We start from the raw sequence: 20,013 nt of genomic DNA, 5'->3' as shown, positions 1-20,013 counted from the left end.
ACCAAATGGTTTTTATTTCCCACAAATACATCCTTGGCCTTTTAAAGGAAACCTCTAAAATCTCTGTTCCTCAAGGCAAGGAAACAAACACTCTGAGAGCTGAGGTGAAAAGTGTCATCCTCTGCAGAGCACATAACAATCCTAAACCAGAAGACATCTCTCAGCCAAGGGAGCAGTTAGCAGGAAACCAATCTCTTCTTTCTTCCCCAAGTCTCCATGAATGCAAAGCCTGGATCAGGACTGACATAAGGTACATAAAAAAAAAATGAAAAAGCAACACTGAATTCTAAGAAATGTTGATCTAGCAACCTTCTCTTCTATCTCCTTTGTGCTACCCCCACTCTCACAGAATTATTATATAACTCACCTAGTATGTTATTTCTTACCTACAGGAAATGCAGACACATCAACACCACCAGTTGTTTTTTTAAAGACTTTTCTATTTTTATAATAATTTTTTTTTGCTACACAAGTAAGAAGATCTATACAATAAAACTGAAAATACTCTTTCACAACAGTGGAGCAAGCAGTAACTGCCATGTGTGCATTTCACAGTGCATAACAAACTAGTACAAAGATGGACAATATAAACATCCCACTCTTCTGCTCTGCAGTCTCACTCAATGGCAATGGATGAGTTACCTCTGCAAATAAGTTCCCAAATCAAACCTCAACAACTTATGGGGTCTGCACAGAAATCTCCATGCCTGCAGGATAGTAACAAGACCATTTCAGCACAGTTCCTTTGATTGTTCAACTATGTAACATGTGGCCACTACACAGATGTGCACAGGTACAGATGTCAGCACTATAACAAAGACAGAGCCTACATTCACAGATGTGGATCACTTCAAGTCTCTGCTGCACATTTGAAGATGGACACTGACCAATTGTATCTGCTTTAATTCCCTTGGAGCTGAGTCAGCACATGTGAGGGAGGCACACACCACAAGCTGCAAGCAGCCTTTGAGCACACAAAGGTAATACTGATATTCCTACTCGCCTTTTTTCCCCCCACCCTCAACTAAACCAGACTTGCAAGTAGGAAAGAAGACCCTAATGCAGTAATTGGATAAGCTAACTTTTACAAGACAACTCCAGATACCACCTTCCTCCAGCACAACACACACAGACTGGTTCTTCCCAGAGCAAGAAAAGACAGAGGAATTTTCAGCAGAGGTCCATTCCTGTGGGCACACAGCTGGCATGCCTGCTCCTGCCCCCATTCTTTCAAAAGGGAACTGTGTCTGTTTCAGAGTCTTGTCATCTTTTACTGAAAGCAAAAGCTACCCCTCCCTTCCGAGAACAATTGGTTCAATGACAATTAAGTCCAGAAATCCAGGCCCAGCACCCCAGTCACTGCTTTGCCTTTTTCACAATGGTGCCCACAGCTGATATGACTGTTGTTTTGGATCCACTTGCACTGGTTGTTACCGTGACAACTCCTGGCAGTGTTGCAGTGGTGGTGAGGATTGTGGGCTGAGCTATCGTTGTTACAGGGATGGCAGAGTCCCACTTGCTCTTCCTCTTCTGGGCATCTGTGGATTGGATCAGATAAAGCAAGTGAGGATTAAAGTTCTATTAATGGTCACCAACCTCTTCGTAACACCATGTTTTGTCTACTCTTACCACTGCTTGACTAGACAACTTTTCCTCACATTAATTTCCACATACACTGGCAGCAAAAGTTGAGGGTGAAAGACAACTTTATGCCTCAAGAGTCAAAGTAAAACTCTGCACCTGAACTCCAGCCAAATGGGAGACAAGTTCACTCCCTGCCCAAAAGCATATTTCTTTTTAACACAGCACACGTATCCCAGTTGCTCAGCTACAGGCACAGGACACACTCATCAGCCTGCAGTGGTTTTCCCCCCTTCCTCCCAGTTTAAAAAGCAGGTTGGAGGCTTCAGCCTTTCCAAATATCCTGAGATGTGTCAGTCCCACAAACATTCTACAATATCAGGTTTCTTGACATGCTAATAAGCCCTCTTCACTATCCAATCTGCCTCTTAAGATTTCATTGCACAAGGACATCCTGCCACAGGACACAGGGACTACAGAGCTTGTCAGTCAGCACCTGGCAGGCACATATTATATGGACAATCAATACAGAACCTGCAGGCTTTCCAGGAAGGACTAATCCCTGCTTAATAGGTACAATCACAACTGTTCTTTACCTCCCACAGTGGTGCTGGCTGTTGTGGTTGTTGTTGAAGTGGCACTTGTTGTTGTGCCCTTTTTAGTGCCAGTCACAAACTCAATCTGAAAAGGGAGAGACACACAGGAGAAAGGGGAGGAGATAAAAATGAGTTGTTAATATACAGTCTTTTTTTAACCCAAACTGCTGCTGTTTTTAAGACATTTAATGTCATGTAAGACATTGGTCTCCAGACTGTAATGCAGCAAGAAAGATGCAGACCCCAGGCTAAAGTGTACTGGAGTCACAATCAGTCAGATACAGTAAAAACGTGTTTATTGGTATAAGCATGGGAATTTTATACAGCTCAGAAAGGATCAATCCTGGTCATCAAAATGTGTTCTTACAGTTAGAAGTTCCTCTCCTTTTTCGTTTAAGAAACATGCAAGACAAGTCCCTACCCGTACGATTTACTGGGACTGCATCATAGCAGGAAACCTAGCAACAAGGGCTACACCAGCATGCAGCCTCATATTTTCAAAACTGCAGATATGAGCAAGGATGTAATCAGATACCTGAGTTACTGTGCAAAAAAAAACCAAAAAACCAAAGCCTACCCCCCCCCCCCAACAAACAAACAAAAAAACAAAACAAAGAAAAAAACAAACCAAACAACCAAACAAAAAGAAAAACAAGGAGCAAGAAAAACAAGACACAGCATGCACTGCAAGAAGAGAAATAATGAATATGGACTGAGCCTTCTGCAAGGTTAGATGGCAATATCCAATGTTCAAAAGTTTTCTACTGCAAGCCACTAGCTTAAAGGCAACACCACTGAAGTACAGGAAAAAAATCTTCCAAAGCCTGTGTTACTTTTAGGGTGTACATAAGAATGTAAATTGTGAAAAGCCCAGCTAAAGTTAAAAATAGGACAAACATTTCTGGAAACTAGATGTAAGAAAGCAGTACTAAGGAGAAAGGAAATTAAGCTATAACTAGGCTATGCCACCAGGCAAAATGTCAGATTAAGAAAAAAAGCTGCCATTTATGCCTTATCTTGCTTTTACCTGGCTTACTGAAAACCATTTTAAGAACTCTGGTTTAAAAATACTAACAAAACAGAAGGAAATCCAGTGGAATAAACACCCTTGAGAAATGGACCTATAATGAGGGCCAAACAACTTGATCTGTGCAGCTTGGAAAAAGACACGCATGAAGGACAGACAAGAACCAGGGGAAAAAAAAAAGTATTAGCACAGGGCACAGTTCCTAAGAAACAGCAAAGCAACAAAATTAAATTCAGCAGGGAAATCAACAACCCCTCTGCATCACTCTCTTTTGGTTTTCAATATCTACCTTTGTGCGTTCCTTTTTGGCCTTCTCCAATTTGTCCATTTCAATCTTCTGGGCTTTAGCTGAGAAAGATCAGAAGTTACAAGAAGCACCAGAACAGTAAAAATCCATAATTCTCTTTCACACCCTATCCATCATAAGAAATCAAAAGCTTCAAATTTTGTATAGAAAATTTTACAGCCATGAAGCTAATTACTGCTTTTTTAATCAAAACATTACAGCACTAAATTAATGATAGAAGAGATGAAAACAGTAAAGAACCAATTTAATTGAAAAGGCTTTCCAGACTGATGAAGCATCAATAACATTCAGGCACATCCAACCAGAATGAAGTGGTTAAAGAGCAGCATGTGATGACTTCTCATTTATAAAGGAAGTGAAGACTCTGGGGCAGTTAATTAAGTACAAAACACAAAGACCTAAGTTAGGACAAAAAAAAAAAAAAGAAAAAAAGACTTCCTGGAATTACCTAGTGCTTCATAGTATGAATCCTCTGACCAGCCATGAGGATCAAACATGTCCTGAAGAAAAAAAATTAAGTCATACTAGGACTATTTCCATATATACACAAAACACAGTTTAAAAATATTTCCTGTATTTCTGTTCACTAATGATATTAATGTCTGATTTCTTCTTATATCCTGCTGACATGAGGATCACATTAGAACTTCTAATATAGGACCATATATTCTGCTGTAAATGAAGCAGCAGCTTTGAGGCAAAAAGGATGCTGGTATAAGTGCATTTTTCTGTTGTTCAGCCTCTTTCCCCACCAGAGAGCTCCTCCCCCTCCCCAAGTGTGTGTATCTACACACAATTTTTTTTCAGAATCATTATAGCAAAGTTGGGGGCAGCAAGGCTCAGTATCACATAAAATGGTCACTTCAATGCAGAGGATCAAATGGAAGTTCCCTTGAAGGACCTCTGGACATGCAAGCTCAAGAAAGCCTGAGGTAAAACCTTACACCCCTGTATTATCTTTCACCCACTTCCCTGCCAGCCAAAAAGGATTGCACCTCACCTTTGGATAATTTGTACCAAGTTCATCAATTGAACAAAACTGGATCAGCTTTTCATAGATGCTGCAAAGGGAAGGCAAGAATTCATAACAGAGCCAGTACACTAGAAGTAAATTGAAGCTTTTCAGATTTGTTAGCAGAAAGAGGTTATCACCTCTTCACACTGCAACACTAAATTCAGAACCTGGGAGGTTACACTTTCTATGATGGATGTGCCATGCCACTAACCACATTTTCCACTTCCCCCAAATTTATGTCCCAACTCCCAGAACAGACACATGTTCTAAAATCCTTCATCCAAAGCCTGAACATTTCAAATCTAACCAACAGCTCTAGTTGTTGCCTCACAAAACACAAAGAATTTTACTGTTTCAGTTACAATCAAATTATATCTCATTTTTGTAAGTAGAAGTACTTCTTGCTCAGAATCCTATTTCTGCTAAAGCTCCAACAAAGAAGAAAATTCTTTGAATTTTCCACAGGAAAAGATGGTGGCTTACCTGGGGTTACGGAACTCCTTTTTTCTCTGAATGATGTAATTCATATCCATGCCCTCTTTTATTTTCCTCTCATATAGCTTTTGAATTTTATCCTAAGGGAGAAAGATCAAAAAAGACTGAAAGATTTTGAAATAAACATGATTTTTTTTTTCTTCCTCAGTAAAGTCATGATAGACCATAAAAAGTAGTTTTACTCTGGTGATGATAAAGGGCTGGCAAAAGCAGAAACTTTCAGATGGAACATACACTCAAATGGTACTACTAGGAGAGTATTCTCAGTAATTTCCTTCATCTTTTCTTTTAGACACAAGTTTCTCAGGTACATGAGGTATATAAAGCAAGACCAGCAGCTTGGCTTTTGGTCTTTAAGGAGAGAGTTGAGTCAATTTTCCTTTGTTGCTTCTGGATAGGTCACTTCATGTCTCCCACCACATGGACAGTCAACTCCCAGTACAGAACTGAGTATTACTTAAGGGTTTACTGATGCCTGAATATCTTTTACCTTTGTCTTTTATCTTTGTTAATCCCTGTTTGGATTGTTAAGAGCTGATATGGAACTCTTATTTCATTACCTTTAAATAAAGCTTTATAAGATAAATTTTCATCAGGTCCCCACAAAAGGAGTGAGAAGAAATTACACAATCTCCATATCCAGCACATGCATAGTGAGGTCTGGAATAACTGCAAAAAAGTAAGTTTGGGGAGGAGAAACTATTCAATAGGTGTTTCCCTTTTGTCCCCTCTCCATGGAGGTAGGATTATGGTTCACAAAGTCCACAGATGGGGAACTACTTGCTCAACTCTGTAATAAGAAATATCCCCTTCAGCAGAGTTCAAGATACAGTTTATAAGAGGAAGAGTCTGATAAAAGGAAAGAGCAAATCAACAGTGAAAAGCCCAGAACATTTCACATCTCTAAAGAACAATGCCATCTCCTTTCTCAGAGTGCTCTAAGATGTGGTTTGACCTGCTAACAGAGGACAAATTCTCTTTTGATTTAACACAGAAAGCCGCTGTCAAAGGGGAGGAAAGTCTGCTTTATTCTGTCTACTCTCTCATGCTCCATGCATTCCTCATTTCTAATGCACTGGAATTCATTGATGTCAGAACTGTAAAATCCTCCTGCAGTGCAAGAGGAAGAATGGGTGTGCCCAGGTGTGGCAAAGAACAAAGTGTGATCTGGATAGTGAATCATTCTGCATTACCACTGCACATCAGTAGCTTACTTGACAGAGCATTCCAGAAGCAATTCTTTACTTTTGTTTCTATTGGACAGATAACTGCAGTTAAAACTCAAACAGGCAGCAGGAATCAGCAGCCTGTGCTCTTTCATCAGGAGAGGAGAACCGAGTAGAGGGTTATTGCAAAGTTGGTTACTGCAATTATTTGGGTGTGCACCAGAGAAAACATGCATTTGTTTTCTTTAGCTGCCACGATGTTACCAGCCTTCCCTCTAAATGTTTACAATCCAGTGATATGTAGGTGGAAAAGGAATCCAGTCAGTACTCCCTCAACTATTCCAGTTAGGGGGTTCTCAGACCCGTACAGAAAAACAATGATTTGTTCTTTCCTACAGAGTTAAATTTGCTGAGGTAAGAGGATAACAGCCTTCACAGAAAACATTGCTTCTGTGTCACTGGTGGAATCCAGAGCCATTTTAAAGCATAAGTGACCCACAGAGACTGGAAACCAGCTTTAAGCTACTTTGAGATTCCTAAATTAGAATTGCTGTAAAGTCCAAAGCATTTACACAGTGCATTCATAAACTTGGGGCATTGAGAACTAAGCTGTCATGGTGAATTTTTATTCTCAAGGAACTCTAAGTAGGGTTCCCAAATAAGGCCCTCCCCTACTGAAATGCAAGCCTTTAAAAAAAAAAAAAAAAAAAAAAAAAAACAAAAGGCATAAGTGGACTTATACCAACCTGCAAGTGGTTAGAACATCTGCCAGGAGGCTCAGGAGGGATTTTGATCTCATCTGGAGACATGTTCCGCACTCTCTCTGAAAAAGAAGCTGTAGATAGCAAACAGGGTATGAGTTCTGTCAATACTGAAGGGAATTTAAGCCATACAAGTCATTAAACTTGATTTATGTCCTTACTAGTGCTACTCTAGCACTGAGAAACAATGGGTAAAAGTAATAGAGGACAACTGTGAACTGGTATTTGTGTTTTCAGTGCTGAGCAAGAAGCGATTAACCTAAATTAACCTGCCACTGGCAGAGGGATGTGATGCCTCTTTACTAATGTCTGCCTTACCCTGTGTTTCTCTGTCATACCATGCTTAAGGCTCTATTTTAAGGGGTATCTTCTGAGTAGAAACACAAAAAGCAAAACCACTCCCCACTCAAGCTGCAACTTTTGGTAAGATCCTTCAAGGCAAAGGATATATAGAAGAACCAAGTTTGGTTCACGGAATATCTCTTTAAAACCCTGTACTGAGCATAATATACTGACCTCTCCACTATTCCAGGCCCTCCATAAGCACTTTAAAGTCCTGCTCTGAGTAGCTCAGATAACCTGGAGTCTCTGACAAAACCTGGGCCAGGATATTCTCACAGAGACAAACAGACTCTGTATGTAGAGGACCATGGGATTAACCTAAAGCAGCCTGGCTTGCTGACATTTTTGGGGAGGCAATCACTTTGCATCCTATTTATTTCAGCACCTACCTACATGAACCAGAACAGTTCAAGAAGAGAACAACCCTCCCCAAGGCTGTCAGGAGTTAACCACAAGAAATCATATTTCACCCTTAAGTTAACATTTCCTTAACAGGAACTTTGAACTTTGCTTACAGAATCAGACTATTGCTAGAAAGAACAACTGATTCTGCAGGACTGAACAGATGTCACAGACTGCCAGAGTTCTATAGCTGTTTGTGTCGGGATACACTATCAGAGTACCTGATTGCCCTATAAAGATTACTTTGAAGAGCTATCAACAAAAGAAACTGTGATGTTTGTACCCTATTGCTTGCTACTTCCACATTCAGTTCTGGAAAACACAAGTGAATTTCTAGCCAAGTCCTAGAGCAGGAATTTGTGACATATTTAAGCAGCTGGAATGGTTTTCAATATAATTCAACACATCCCAGAGTAAGTCTGTGGTGCATAAAAAAAAAAATCCTGACAGCAGCAGAGAAGACACACCAAGAAAGCAATCAACATTTGTGGCTCCTCAATTACATATTCCTCAGTAAACACTGCCTGATGGGCAGTTCTAACACACAAATTCCTTTGACTGAAGCCCAGAAGGGGACAAAGGACAGAAAGTGACATTTGAACAGCTCATGCTGTCCTGCCTTCCAGCACGGCACTGGAGAGCTGAGGTTACAACCAACACTACACATGCTCTGTGCTACTACAGTTTCTGGTTCTTTTGTAAAGGACAAGAGGATGTTGCTGAGGGTTAAATTCTTCAGCAGTTGCTGGTAACCAACAAAAAGTGTCCTTTGGCATTTACTAAGAGGGTGCCTCTATGGAGCAAGGAAAGCTTGCCAGAGCCCCTACAGAAAGGCAGGCAAACAGGAGTTCAGACAACAAAGCAGAATTGTTACAGGTTACAGCTGCTCGTGGGATGGTGGAAGCCTCTACTTTAATTAAGAGTTTCAGGAACCCTGAGTGAGAGTAGCAAACAGAAGTGTGCATAATAGACAGGGCACTAGACTTTCTGGAAAAGGTGAAAGCTGATTAATGGCTTGAGAGATTCACAGCATCAGCAGAAACATTGAAAAGAAAAAAAAAGGCCACCAAATCTAGACTTCCTAAGGTAAAGAAAGGACCTCTTCTTAAATAAATGAATCAATCAGGCCTAGTTCCAAACTAGGCATCCCACTGGCTCCTTATCTTTGCAGATGACCTTACAAGAGCCACAGAGAAAGAAAACATTTATGGGAAAGGGAACTGTGGACTCAAACTCATGAACTATGGACAAGAAATCTGTCTAGCCACCAAAAAAGTCACAAAGTCATAAGAGTATGTTTAGCAATCAATTCAAAGCTCCCCTGACACAGAAATAACACTAGAGGCAGAACAAGAGCTCTCAATGAGAGAGCATGTCTTGATCCATGACTTTTCAGGTTTGCTCTTTTATTTGAGCCATGTGAAAACCAACATTAAGCAACATTATACTGATGAGGAAAAGCATCTCATCAAGAGATAAGGGAACTGGAACTAAGACTTCTCTGCCTACTGCAGTCTTACCATAGCTGCATGAAGCTGAGGACTGACTCAGCAGCAAGGCAATGTGCACCTCACAAACTGAGCACAGTCATCATTACTCAGTTATTTCATCAAATTGCAGCCAGACTGAGATGCCACATCATTCGGAAGAAAAGGATGAGTTAATCCCTTCAGGCTTATTCACAGTAAGACAGTGCAAATAATCCATGCCTTCGAGCACTCCTCAAACTTCTCCCCCAAAGAAGACAGAATGGACAACTCCATGGCTTCTTCCCACCAGCTTTTTCCCTACAGCTGGAATCAGCATCCAAAAGAATCCTGCAACTTGCATATGCATCTGCAGGCTCCTACATAAAAGATTTTGTGTTTTCCAAGTCCCAAGCACAGCTTTCCCAAGTCTATACAGCAGCAAAGGCAGATGGAGACCTAACAACAAGGTGTGTCCTCCCAAGAGACATTCAGCTGCTTTGAGCATCCTGATATTACTGCCAAGATCAAAGTTTTACATTCACATGAGTCACAGGTAGTGACATGGGCTGCAGTCTCTAATTGGTCTGTGATTTGCTGGCTCCCAGCCTTGAGGATCTCCATGTGCAGACCTCAGGAACTTGGCTGTTGGCAGGATTAATCACTATGGCCACACCCAGATCCTGGCTGGGATAAGTAAATATCTTCCCCTAACCAGATTCACAGATCAGGTAAAGAACTAAGGACATAAAGCAAATCTCATGACTTATGTGGGGATTAAAGAAGCAGGAGCCGATGCTCTGCTGGGTCTGCAACTCAAAGCATCCTGCTGCTGAAGGACACAGCCACTGGTGCTTAGCCTGTGCACTGTCCTTCCACAAACTAACCTAAAAGTTAAAAATTCCATTAGCACAAGCAACAGGTGCTCACGGGGTTTTGTGCAGCCTGCACATGCACTATGGCAAGGCAGATGTTCAGCTGCTCCTGGGTTCTGCACAGCCAATTGTTAAGGTGTCCTTAGCAAAGATTCAACACCTCAGTAGCCCATGGAGGATATTTACTTGCCAGATAATTAAATGAAAATGCAACATTTAATCTGCTTCAGTTTCAGCTAGATGGTTTATTTGACCATCATATCCAACAGTACAAAGACACATTGCACAGCAGGAGAAAAGGGGCCACAGTGTGAACTGAGGGCACTGAGCTCCTTCCAGAAGCCAACGCTCATGGTCCAAAGGCTGATGAGCTGGAGATGAGAGGCACACAGGGGCTTTGTCTCATACAGATGGGCAGGGGAAGAAAACCAGAACAGAGAGCACAGGAGCAGTGAGCTGGCTGTACCCAGGCAGACTGGGGTGTGGATCATCTCATGTCCACCGCTCCCCAGGTAGGATTAAGAACTCCTGTCCCTTTCCCATACAAGGTCCACTTGTATGCTGGATCTTAAGCATCCATCAGGGATTTCAGGCAGGAGCAGGTGCCTGTTTGTCTACAAAGGTCACACCATGCAAAAAAATAAAACAAGCCAAGAGCTAGAAAGGGTAATCAGAGGGGCATGGGTTTCCCCTGGAGACATACAAACCAGTGGTGCCTGGTCTCTAAAACTGCATTCTTTGGCACTAATCAAGTCTGCTTGGCATAAACCAGGGTGTGTGGGTTTCCAATTTCCTGGCACCAGAACAGCCAAATCAGAGGGAAGAACTGGAGGCAACAACATGCCAGTGAGTCACCCAGCCATGGAAGGACACTAGCTCCCTTTCTGCTCTGTGGGCTGAGAAATGCAGAAAGAGACCCACAGTTCAGCCACATTTTCTGATCTTGTGAACGCTGACTTTGTGTTCAGATCTTCTAAGAGTTGGGAAGAGCATTTCTTACAGTCCAAAGGGTAAACAACCATGCTGCAAAAAACTTCAGGGCAGAAAAGTGTGTCCTAAAGGTATTATTTTGCAAGGCTGCAGTAAACAGCAAATACAGCATCTGCCAGCACAGTGTATTATAAAAAATGCAAAAGGACAACACTGATGCAGAAATCTATCAAAATAAGCTTCACGTACATTTCACCCTCAACCTCGGGACAGTGACTGCTGGAAATCTCCCCTCCCATTCTTTCAGGCTTTGATTATGTGGTCACTGCTTCAGCACCAGTCAGGACCATGCCCTTCCCAGCTGCTCATTCCTGATGTTAACTGCGTGTCAACTCCAGTGCTCACCTTGCATGCACTAAGAAGGATCAGGGAATGGATCCAGTTAGAAGACACACAGAATAAAAGAAAAAAAGAGCAGTGAAGGTGGATCTCAGCTGGTTCCAACTCCCAGACCAGCTCAAGGCACACAAACATTAGTATGTGTCCGGGGGTGGTAAAACAGAAACATTACTTTTGGCAGGAACCCACATTTATGCTGTACTTAAGCAACTACATAATCAGAGACTTTAATAAAGGTGACGCTGAACAATGCAAGGTTATCTTCTGAGAAAGGCAGCCCCACAAGCTTTTCATGCAAAAAGCCATTGTGGAAAAGCTGAGTAAAGCTGTCTAAAGAAGACTGGACTTCTGCATGCTGATATTAGACAAAACTTTAGATGTCTAGATTGGAGAAATTACTTGCTTTTTGTCAGAAAAACCTGCCCCTTTCTCCATTCAAGGATTTTAACTCTAAAAGCCCGAGTTTCCACGAAGGGAGTGGTTCTTACCTTACACCAATCATAAGGCTCTTGCAACAGTTCTTTTTTAAACTAGATTAGATATGGTCTAATGCAGAAGACCTGCAGAACCCAGCATGGCAAGTATGCTGACCTCCAATAACCTGGCTCTGCACAAAGCTATACTCTACACATTGCATTGTGTGGACTACTATTGGGAAAGGATATTAAAGATACATTGCAAATGTTAATCCATGTCTTGGACTCTACCAACACAAGTGTGTGCCTTCTGTGCAGCTTTTAAGTTTGCATGCAAGTCTGAACTATCATGAGGAAAATGATCAGATCTGATCTCCTGTGGCTGGGGCAGTCACTGGGGGTAAAGGAGACTAATGAAGTTGTAACCTGAACCTTATACCTTAACTAAGAAAGGATTTCCCACTACCATTGCTTTACAAGTGTAGAGTTTCACCCCTATGAACAGCAGAGAGCAGAAGGGCAGTTGGTTTCAGATATTATTCTTTAATTTTTATCCTAATATTATTGTCTCATCTGTTTTTCTAGTATGCATTTTGGGGCAGATCAGTAGTCTGCAGAAAGGAGTCTTGCATTCTAGGAGTAAGTGAGATGTCACAAAAATCAGTTAAGTTTCAGTAACCACTAGAAAACCTACAGTACATTATCTCAGCACAGCAGCTATAAGTCACTATGTGGATCACATTCCAGTGGGAATATTTTAAGCAAGTTTTTGAAGGCACAGAACAAATAGTGTCATCATTTGTGGGTTTACTCACAGAGGTGTCAGGACAAAGCTACTGCTTAATTGTTTTTAAGCTGATCTAGAAAAAAAATCCAATTCTGCCCTTTACATATCTTAGACATGGATTATATGAAAATATTTTCATATTTTTAGGTGTGGTACTTTTCTCCCAAAAGAAGACTTCACTGAAAATACTACACCAAGATAAAACATTGCAGGCAATACTACACCATTGTCAGGACAGAGTGAAGATGCCTTATACAGTGGGGGAGCCTAGAAGGTCTGGTCTGAAAAACATGTGAATTAAATACTTGCAAGTGAACTTACCAACTAGCTCCTGAGGATCTCTTTTTTCCACTTCTGAGAACTCCTGGGAGAAGGAAGAAGAAACAGATTTTAGCCAAGGTATGCTTCTAATCTGAAAAGCTATATTGTCAATTTCTTTAGAAAATTACATGTTACTTCTGAGACAAAAGAATAAAAATTGAGAATGAAATACAAATTATTAGATAATAGGGCAATGTTTGTACCATGGAAAGCCAAAGTCTAACAGGATGCTCTGTTTCCTTTCAAAGCTAGAGTCTAATTTAGAATTAATGCTTTGTTTCAATGAGTCCTGGACACTCAGCTCCTTTTGAATTCCACTGAAACCTCTGTACTTGAAGCCTTTCTTCAAAACAGATCAAACCAGAGATTCTTCATTTTTTTGTGACTGGTCTTTGGCACCAGCACAAGTCTATGTTTTAGAGCACAGCTAGCTAAACACTAGCTGGATCCACCCCACAGAAAACTGCTTAAGCCCTGGGAATGCCTACCACAGACCTGTGCAACTTGTAGTCCTCTAAGCAGGGTCAGCAGGTTGCATTCCCCAGAGGAACACAAAAATAGCTGAACTGCTCCCAGAGCCAAGGGCAGACCACTGCAACTTTAGAGCAGCATCTGATCAGCACCCAGGGCTTCTCCACAGGCTCCTGGGCTGCCAAGGGTTGCCAGTTGTGTGTGGTGCTGGAATTGTGCTATCCAGGGCCTTGGCTAATAAACCCTCCAAGGACCACAGTGGTGGGGAGTGTGGTGGTGATGCAGGTCCTGAATTCCTGTTTTGGAAGAATGCTCCCACAGTCAGTTCTCTCTTGGCTGCTGCTTTACAGGAATGATGTAGTTGGTCTGCTCCATGAGAAACTCAAGAGCAACTTCCACTGAGTTGTAATGATCTCTTTGGAGATCTTCTCAACACAACTGACCTCTCCTCAGTTATACTAATGCAAAATAAGGCAGCTTCAGTTGAAGGAGCACAGCAGATGTTTGCATCAGAGTCTGCTGAGCAGGAGGTGTTACCTTATGGGTTAAAAATTCTTAAATATGCTTTGACCATATTGAGACCGATATTAAAATATTTTGATGCCAAGTGATATCAAGTCCAGCACAAATAAAGTCTTTGAAATGGTATCAGCTGTATCCCAACATTGCCCTCTCCCCCATTGCCTTCCTCCCAAAGACCTTTTGTGACTCATTAGACTGTTCATCCAAAATTCCTCAGTGCCTCCAAACACTGAAGCTATTCATTCAACCTGACAGGGACACAATGCTGCCTCCTTGCTGCTTAGTAACCAATCTCTAAGCCCCCCTTTTACTCCATTTCCAATGAGGTGAGAGATGTACAGGGTGAGGAGGAAGCAGGAAGGTCACCAAGCCAGATCTGGAAACACCAGGCTGTGCCCAATCCACTGTGAAAACCCACCAATTTCCAGAGAAGTCAAAGCCCTCTGGAAGCAGAAAATCAAATTTTTTGCACGGCACTAACTGCTACAGGGTGCTTTTTATAGCCATTCATGAAAACACCAACAGGCACTGTTTCTCCATTAGTATACTGGGACCACAGAAATACAAGGCTAAAGATATTTTAGAGAAAAAAAAAAAAAAAAAGGACATGAAGGAACATTCATCTTCTCAGTGGCCAGCTGGCAAGGCCCCAGGCCCTTTGTGAGATGGACCACAGTCTGACTGCTCCAACCCTACATCCCAAGCTAACACACTTGGTGCAGCACATTAACACCTCTTCTCCCCAGGTCTTTAGAAAGACAAGCACAAACAAAAGAAAATTAAAACAGAAGCATGACATCTCAAAGCAGAAAACTCATGCCAAGAGAAGGAGCTTTCTTTGGCTGGAGCACTGGACAGGAATCCAGGGAATCTAGGTTGTGTTTTCCACAAACCTAGGCAGATGCTCCAGTAATGTGGTGAGAAATGGTGTGAGGATAGTGAGCACCAGGCTGCCACCAGCGAAGTGGTGGCAATTCTGTGGTATCTAAGAGGTTTGAGGACAAATTCAGATTGGCATGCAAATTTTGCACGCAGGCTGGGGAAGTTCAGAGCCATGGATATGAGGGAAACTCATGTCTGGGCAGGGCAGGGTGATTCATCAGGTGGCAAACACGGGCGGTCAGTAGGCTGCTTTGTTCCCGTTAGGATAGATAGGTAATTAAAAGTATTCTTGCTTTGGTTTGAGATAATGAGCAAATGTTCACTGAAGTAAAAGGAGGGAACTTTTGTTGCAACCTTGGCTCAATTACATCCTGCATTCTTATCTTTTGAAAGTTTTCATTTAAGTGGATTGAGAAGGAAGAGGAAGAAATGGGCTATGTCTCTGAGCACCTCCTGATCCTTCATCATACCCAGGACTTCATTATTTCATTACCCCTCCCATCTTCTGCCCACTTATCCTCTCCTCATCCAAGAACACAAAGGCAAGAGAAGAAATTCCCCAAATAACCAATATCACCAAACAGGCACTTAAGTACCAGTAGCACAGTCAAATTCAGGTGCTAAATGACCTCAAGAAGAAGACCCTCTCATTTGGCCAGTTAACAGGGTTGCAATAGTGTGTGCTCTATTTTTGAAGTTTTCAGAAGCACATTTTCAAGTCTCCTGAAGGTGTTTGGAGCCACCACCAAGCATAAGCACACAGTTCTCATGGGACATGAACTAAGATTCCAACAGATAGTCTGAGGGTGAAAACTTCTCCTGTTATATACCTTACATAAGTATCGCTAAAATTTCAGAGGTGTTAAATAGCATGTGCTATAAATTTCCAGAATCATCAGCAAGTTTGCTTTCACCACAAGTGAGTTTGTTGCTTAATCCATATCCTTTAATCTTATAGGTACAGCACAAGTCTGCCTGATTTGTAAGAGGCTAAATAAACCCAGTCCTACCAGGCTGCCACTCTGCACTCCTGGCCTGACTGCCCACAGCTGCTCCAGCAAGTCTGGTCTCCACATCCTCAGGCCACAGCCAAGACATCAGAAACCCCCGAGTTGCACCAAGCAAATGAAAACAACTTCACTTAACATATTCTAGCCACACCTCACTGCCCAGAGGATATGAATTTTGCTTACTGATGAATTACTGTGTACCTACACCCACTGCTCCATCATTAGCAACCTGAAGACATCAACACAGCTTTCATTAAGTCAGACTGCTTTCAAGCCTCTTAAATGCCTTCAGAAAACAAAGGGATGACCGAATCCTCCTACAGTGCTTGTTCATATTTGCTCAGTTTACTGTCTGAAACTGTCGTGAGGCAAGTATCAACACCTTGACTGAAGGCATACAGTTTGGCAAGACTGAAAAAGTCTTGTTCAAACCTCTTGAGTGTCTACTGAAGATCCAGAACTTATGGACAGCATAAAAACTATCAGTGGAATAACCACCCAACAAGAACTGTCCCATTTCAATAATGGCACCTTCCAACCCCGCACAGTTTTCACAAGCCTGACCTCCGAAAGGCTGTAAAGGAGTTTCTCTGAATTTACTGTTGCAGCCAGTGTCTTGCTTCTTGGACAAAGAAAGCCTGGACATATTAGTTATGCTGAAAACCCTCTCTACCATCATGGAAATCCAAAACTCAGGAGAAAAAAAAAAAAAAAGTGTCATGTTTTTCTTTTTCTCTTGTCATTTTATCCCACCTAGTATTACATGATGATCTCTAAGAATGTACAGATTGAGTTTAAACAACAAAAAACCCCAATACTGTACTTTATTTCTGTCATGCCCTCAACAAGTGGATTTTCTGGCTGTTGTCTATTTTGCAGCCTAGATCTTGAGATCAACTGTTTGATCAGCTGCCGGACAGCCTTGCTCCAACAGACCCCTGATAGAAGGCAAGGGATTCTGTGGTGGTCTAGAGCCAAGCTGGAAGAGGACTGGAAGATAAAGACAAGCAGGAGACAGACTCCTTTCCCATGATCCAGAGACTAACAAAGAGCAGTCTCTCAAGAGTGCAAACTACTACAGGCAAAGTATTAAAAAAAAAACCAACCCACCACAACAAGAAAAAAAAAAAACAACCAACTTTTTAACATCTAACCGGACCATTAAAATAAGTCACCATTTTTGTGCTTTTAAGGGCAGTTCTTCACATCAGCTCACTGACAGCAGAAACCATTATTGTATTCCTATTCCTATGTGTGTTCAGGAGGTTTTCCATTTTCTCTGCTTCCAAGACAAATTCTTTCTTCCCCTCCTCAGCAAGACAACGCTGCCTCCAAGAGCCTGACTGATGTGAATCCAGCTTGATGGTTCAGTTTTCAAGTATCATAATCAGTTACAGAAGAGCAGCAAGGTGAAGGGTGGGTGTATGTACATTCATAAGCAAAGAGCTGTATTTTGGCTTAAGATTTCACCTTGCTGAGGTGAGGTATAGACCATCTTTTCAACCCTAGAGTGTTTCCATTCAGTTACATAAAAAACAGTCTCTGCTCAGGTTCCACGGAAAATAAAAATGACCAAGCACAATCCACACAGTGTGGAACAGAGATTAAAGGAAGGAAGCAAAAACAATATGAATCTGAGACTGATGAATTCCAGTTGGGAAAGCGTTGCCCAGAACAGCTTTATTTAATGGAAAGAATGGACTGACTTAAAACAATGCTCACTAAATCCTTCCTGAAACAAGATCCATAAATCCAATACAGAGCCCACACTGAACATAACTGCTGGCATTAACTGTCACCAAAAGGTACAAATTCAACCATCAATTTCTTGTTGAAGCTGTTACACGTTAGTGCAGGTGTACCTCAAACTAGAAGAAGAAATGGTTGAACAGGGAGGCAGAAAAGATACAAAACAAAAAACTCTGCTGACTGCTTTAAATAGGATGCAAATTGTAAGATATGAAACTGATGCAATATTTGTCAACACTCAACTGCCTCCCCAGACTTGCAGCCAACTTAGCCCCCCTGCTTCATTTTTCCACTGACTTCCAGTTAGTATTACAAAAGTGGGTAGGAAGCTTCCACAGTACCCCTCAATAACATTTTATATTCATGAGAAAATACTTAACACCAATTTAAACTGACAGGCAAAAAATGTATAGGCTTGTCATGCCAGTAGATTACTGTAAAGATACTAATGCAGAGAACTATTCAGTGCAATCCTTCCACTAATCACCAGTGGACCTGCTGCTGCAATAGCTGTTACAGCAGATTTCTTTCACCTCAGCAGGAGCCAGCAATTTTTCCTTCTCTCTACAACTCAGACTATCTCCTGTAGTTCTAACATACCAAGAGCCTCATTTAGCTGAGTATGATGGAAAGAAATTCTGTAACTGCAAACTGTTAGAAGAGTTACCTAAAGCTAACAGTGAAGATGGCCTTGCCAGAGCAAGTAGGTGAAATGTTTATGTGCAGGCATCAAGAGAAAGCTCTCTACAAACCCTGGATCATGTGCACTTTTTTTATCCTTTTTTTTTTTTTTTTCCTTTCACTTTTTAAAGGAACATCCTAGCAATTACTGCTTTTCTACAAAGATCAAAAGTGCTTATGAGAACACCAGAAACCTCTCGTTTAATATTAAAAGTGCATGACAAGAACTATTTCATTTCTTGCTCACCAGATCTGCCTGATGCTGGTGGGCTATCAGGCTGAGGGCAGCAGAGTGCATGTCACATGTATTCAGAATCCAAGGATGAGAAATCAAGGGAACACATGTACTGTGCTTTTATTTCTCTTCCCCCCATTTTTTCTTGTATTGTGGGGGAGGAGAATCCCAAGAGAAAGATTGAAACAAGCCCATTTCCTACAGCCATATCCTGTTTGCCAGCTCTGATACGTAGTTCCAGGCAAAGTGCCCAGTACAGGATAAGAAATTTAACTAAGAAAAAATTGTAGGTGCCGTGGTCTAGATACTTGGAGAAGCACTGCAACTCATGCACCTCCTACAAGAAAAAATTGATACATCCAACCTTTAGTGACACCTATGTGCAGTCTGTACAAACCTACCTTATTTTGGGATGCCACTGTCACAGTGAAAAAGGGAAGGAAAAACAAGTCAGGTAAGAGTCAACTCAAGATATTCCTTAAGCATCTTATCAAAACGAAGAACCCATGTTCCTGACACTACCTTTTGCTTTTTTAGCAAGCTTAAGTAGAAAAAAATGCATCTTCATTTCATTGCAATGTCAATGAAAAAAACACCAAACGCCCCCAACCAAAATCTGGCAAAATACTTCAGTAAGAAAATGCTTTAGAAAGGAACCATTCATAGACTAAAAGCCTTTCAATAGCTTCTTTGAAACTTGATTCTGTTCACCTGACATATGCTATCTCAATATTTGACAAAGATTATTTGTTAGAAGTCATTTCCAGTCAAGGAACTCTGTGTCTGAACTCTTGCTTTCCCTGTGGAGTTAACAATATCTGCACTACAAGGCACCCTGGTCCTGCTTCTTTTGGTTGCCTCCTCTCTCTCCTCCTCTGCTGCCAGGGGCCCTCTCCAATTTGCAGATCCTGTACATGTGCTTTCCAAGACCACAGAATAGTTTCTCCACAGCACAGACACCAACCAGGGCAGAGTGGTGTAAATGTGCAGAAGATGGCACAGCCCAGGGAAGGACACCAGCAGTTAACAGTTGCCACCAGCAGCACAGCTCCCATCATTCTCCACCCGAAGCCACCATGGCCAGCAGAGATGCACCTTGCTTTGCAGAGCCCATAAATTCTGCTTTCAAGTCACTTTTGCTTTTTTCACAGTGGAACAGGAATTCAGAGGTGAAATACCAGCACCACATGACAGAGTCTGAGGTGTGTCAAGCCCTTTTGATGATTTTATTTTTTTTACAGATTGTTGTAATGCAGAACCAAGCAGAAGGTGAAGCTGGGACATGAGGAATATTAAGCCTCACAGCAGCAAAAGAAAGGCTCAGAAGAGCTGATAGCATTAACTTCTTGCACAAGCTTTCTTCTCCAGTACATAGTACCAAAAATAATTCTTCATGGTTTGGTATAGGGCCAAAGCAAGTATCCTCGTTGGGATATGCACTTCTCCATGAATGGATCCCACAGAGATTTAGCAGATTTTGGTCCTTTTGTGCCGAGGACAGTGAAGCTGGAAGAAGCTATTTTCAGATATTTGTTGGTATTTGAGGCAATCCTCCATCTGTGCTGACTGTTCAGACT

General features: G+C 41.7%; 1 protein-coding gene across 2 annotated transcripts in view; it reads right to left on the bottom strand.

The window, feature by feature from the left end:
* Positions 1–419: 419 nt before the first annotated feature.
* Positions 420–20,013, bottom strand: part of SAP30BP (SAP30 binding protein) — a 28,029-nt gene continuing 8,435 nt past the window's right edge. For both annotated transcript variants that reach the window (XM_071764585.1, XM_071764586.1), the window contains 8 exons: positions 12,887–12,929; positions 6,934–7,022; positions 5,010–5,101; positions 4,512–4,572; positions 3,960–4,011; positions 3,494–3,552; positions 2,178–2,262; positions 420–1,538 (listed from right to left, as the gene is read on the bottom strand). In XM_071764585.1, the coding sequence (XP_071620686.1) occupies positions 1,357–1,538; positions 2,178–2,262; positions 3,494–3,552; positions 3,960–4,011; positions 4,512–4,572; positions 5,010–5,101; positions 6,934–7,022; positions 12,887–12,929 (663 nt within the window). In that variant the 3' untranslated portion in view covers positions 420–1,356. The remainder of the gene's footprint in view (positions 1,539–2,177; positions 2,263–3,493; positions 3,553–3,959; positions 4,012–4,511; positions 4,573–5,009; positions 5,102–6,933; positions 7,023–12,886; positions 12,930–20,013) is intronic.

Source organism: Heliangelus exortis, chromosome 20 (genome assembly GCF_036169615.1).
Source record: "Heliangelus exortis chromosome 20, bHelExo1.hap1, whole genome shotgun sequence".
NCBI classification, from domain to species: domain Eukaryota; kingdom Metazoa; phylum Chordata; class Aves; order Apodiformes; family Trochilidae; genus Heliangelus; species Heliangelus exortis.
Note: the sequence above shows the minus strand (reverse complement) of the source record. Positions and strands in the feature narration are given on the sequence as shown.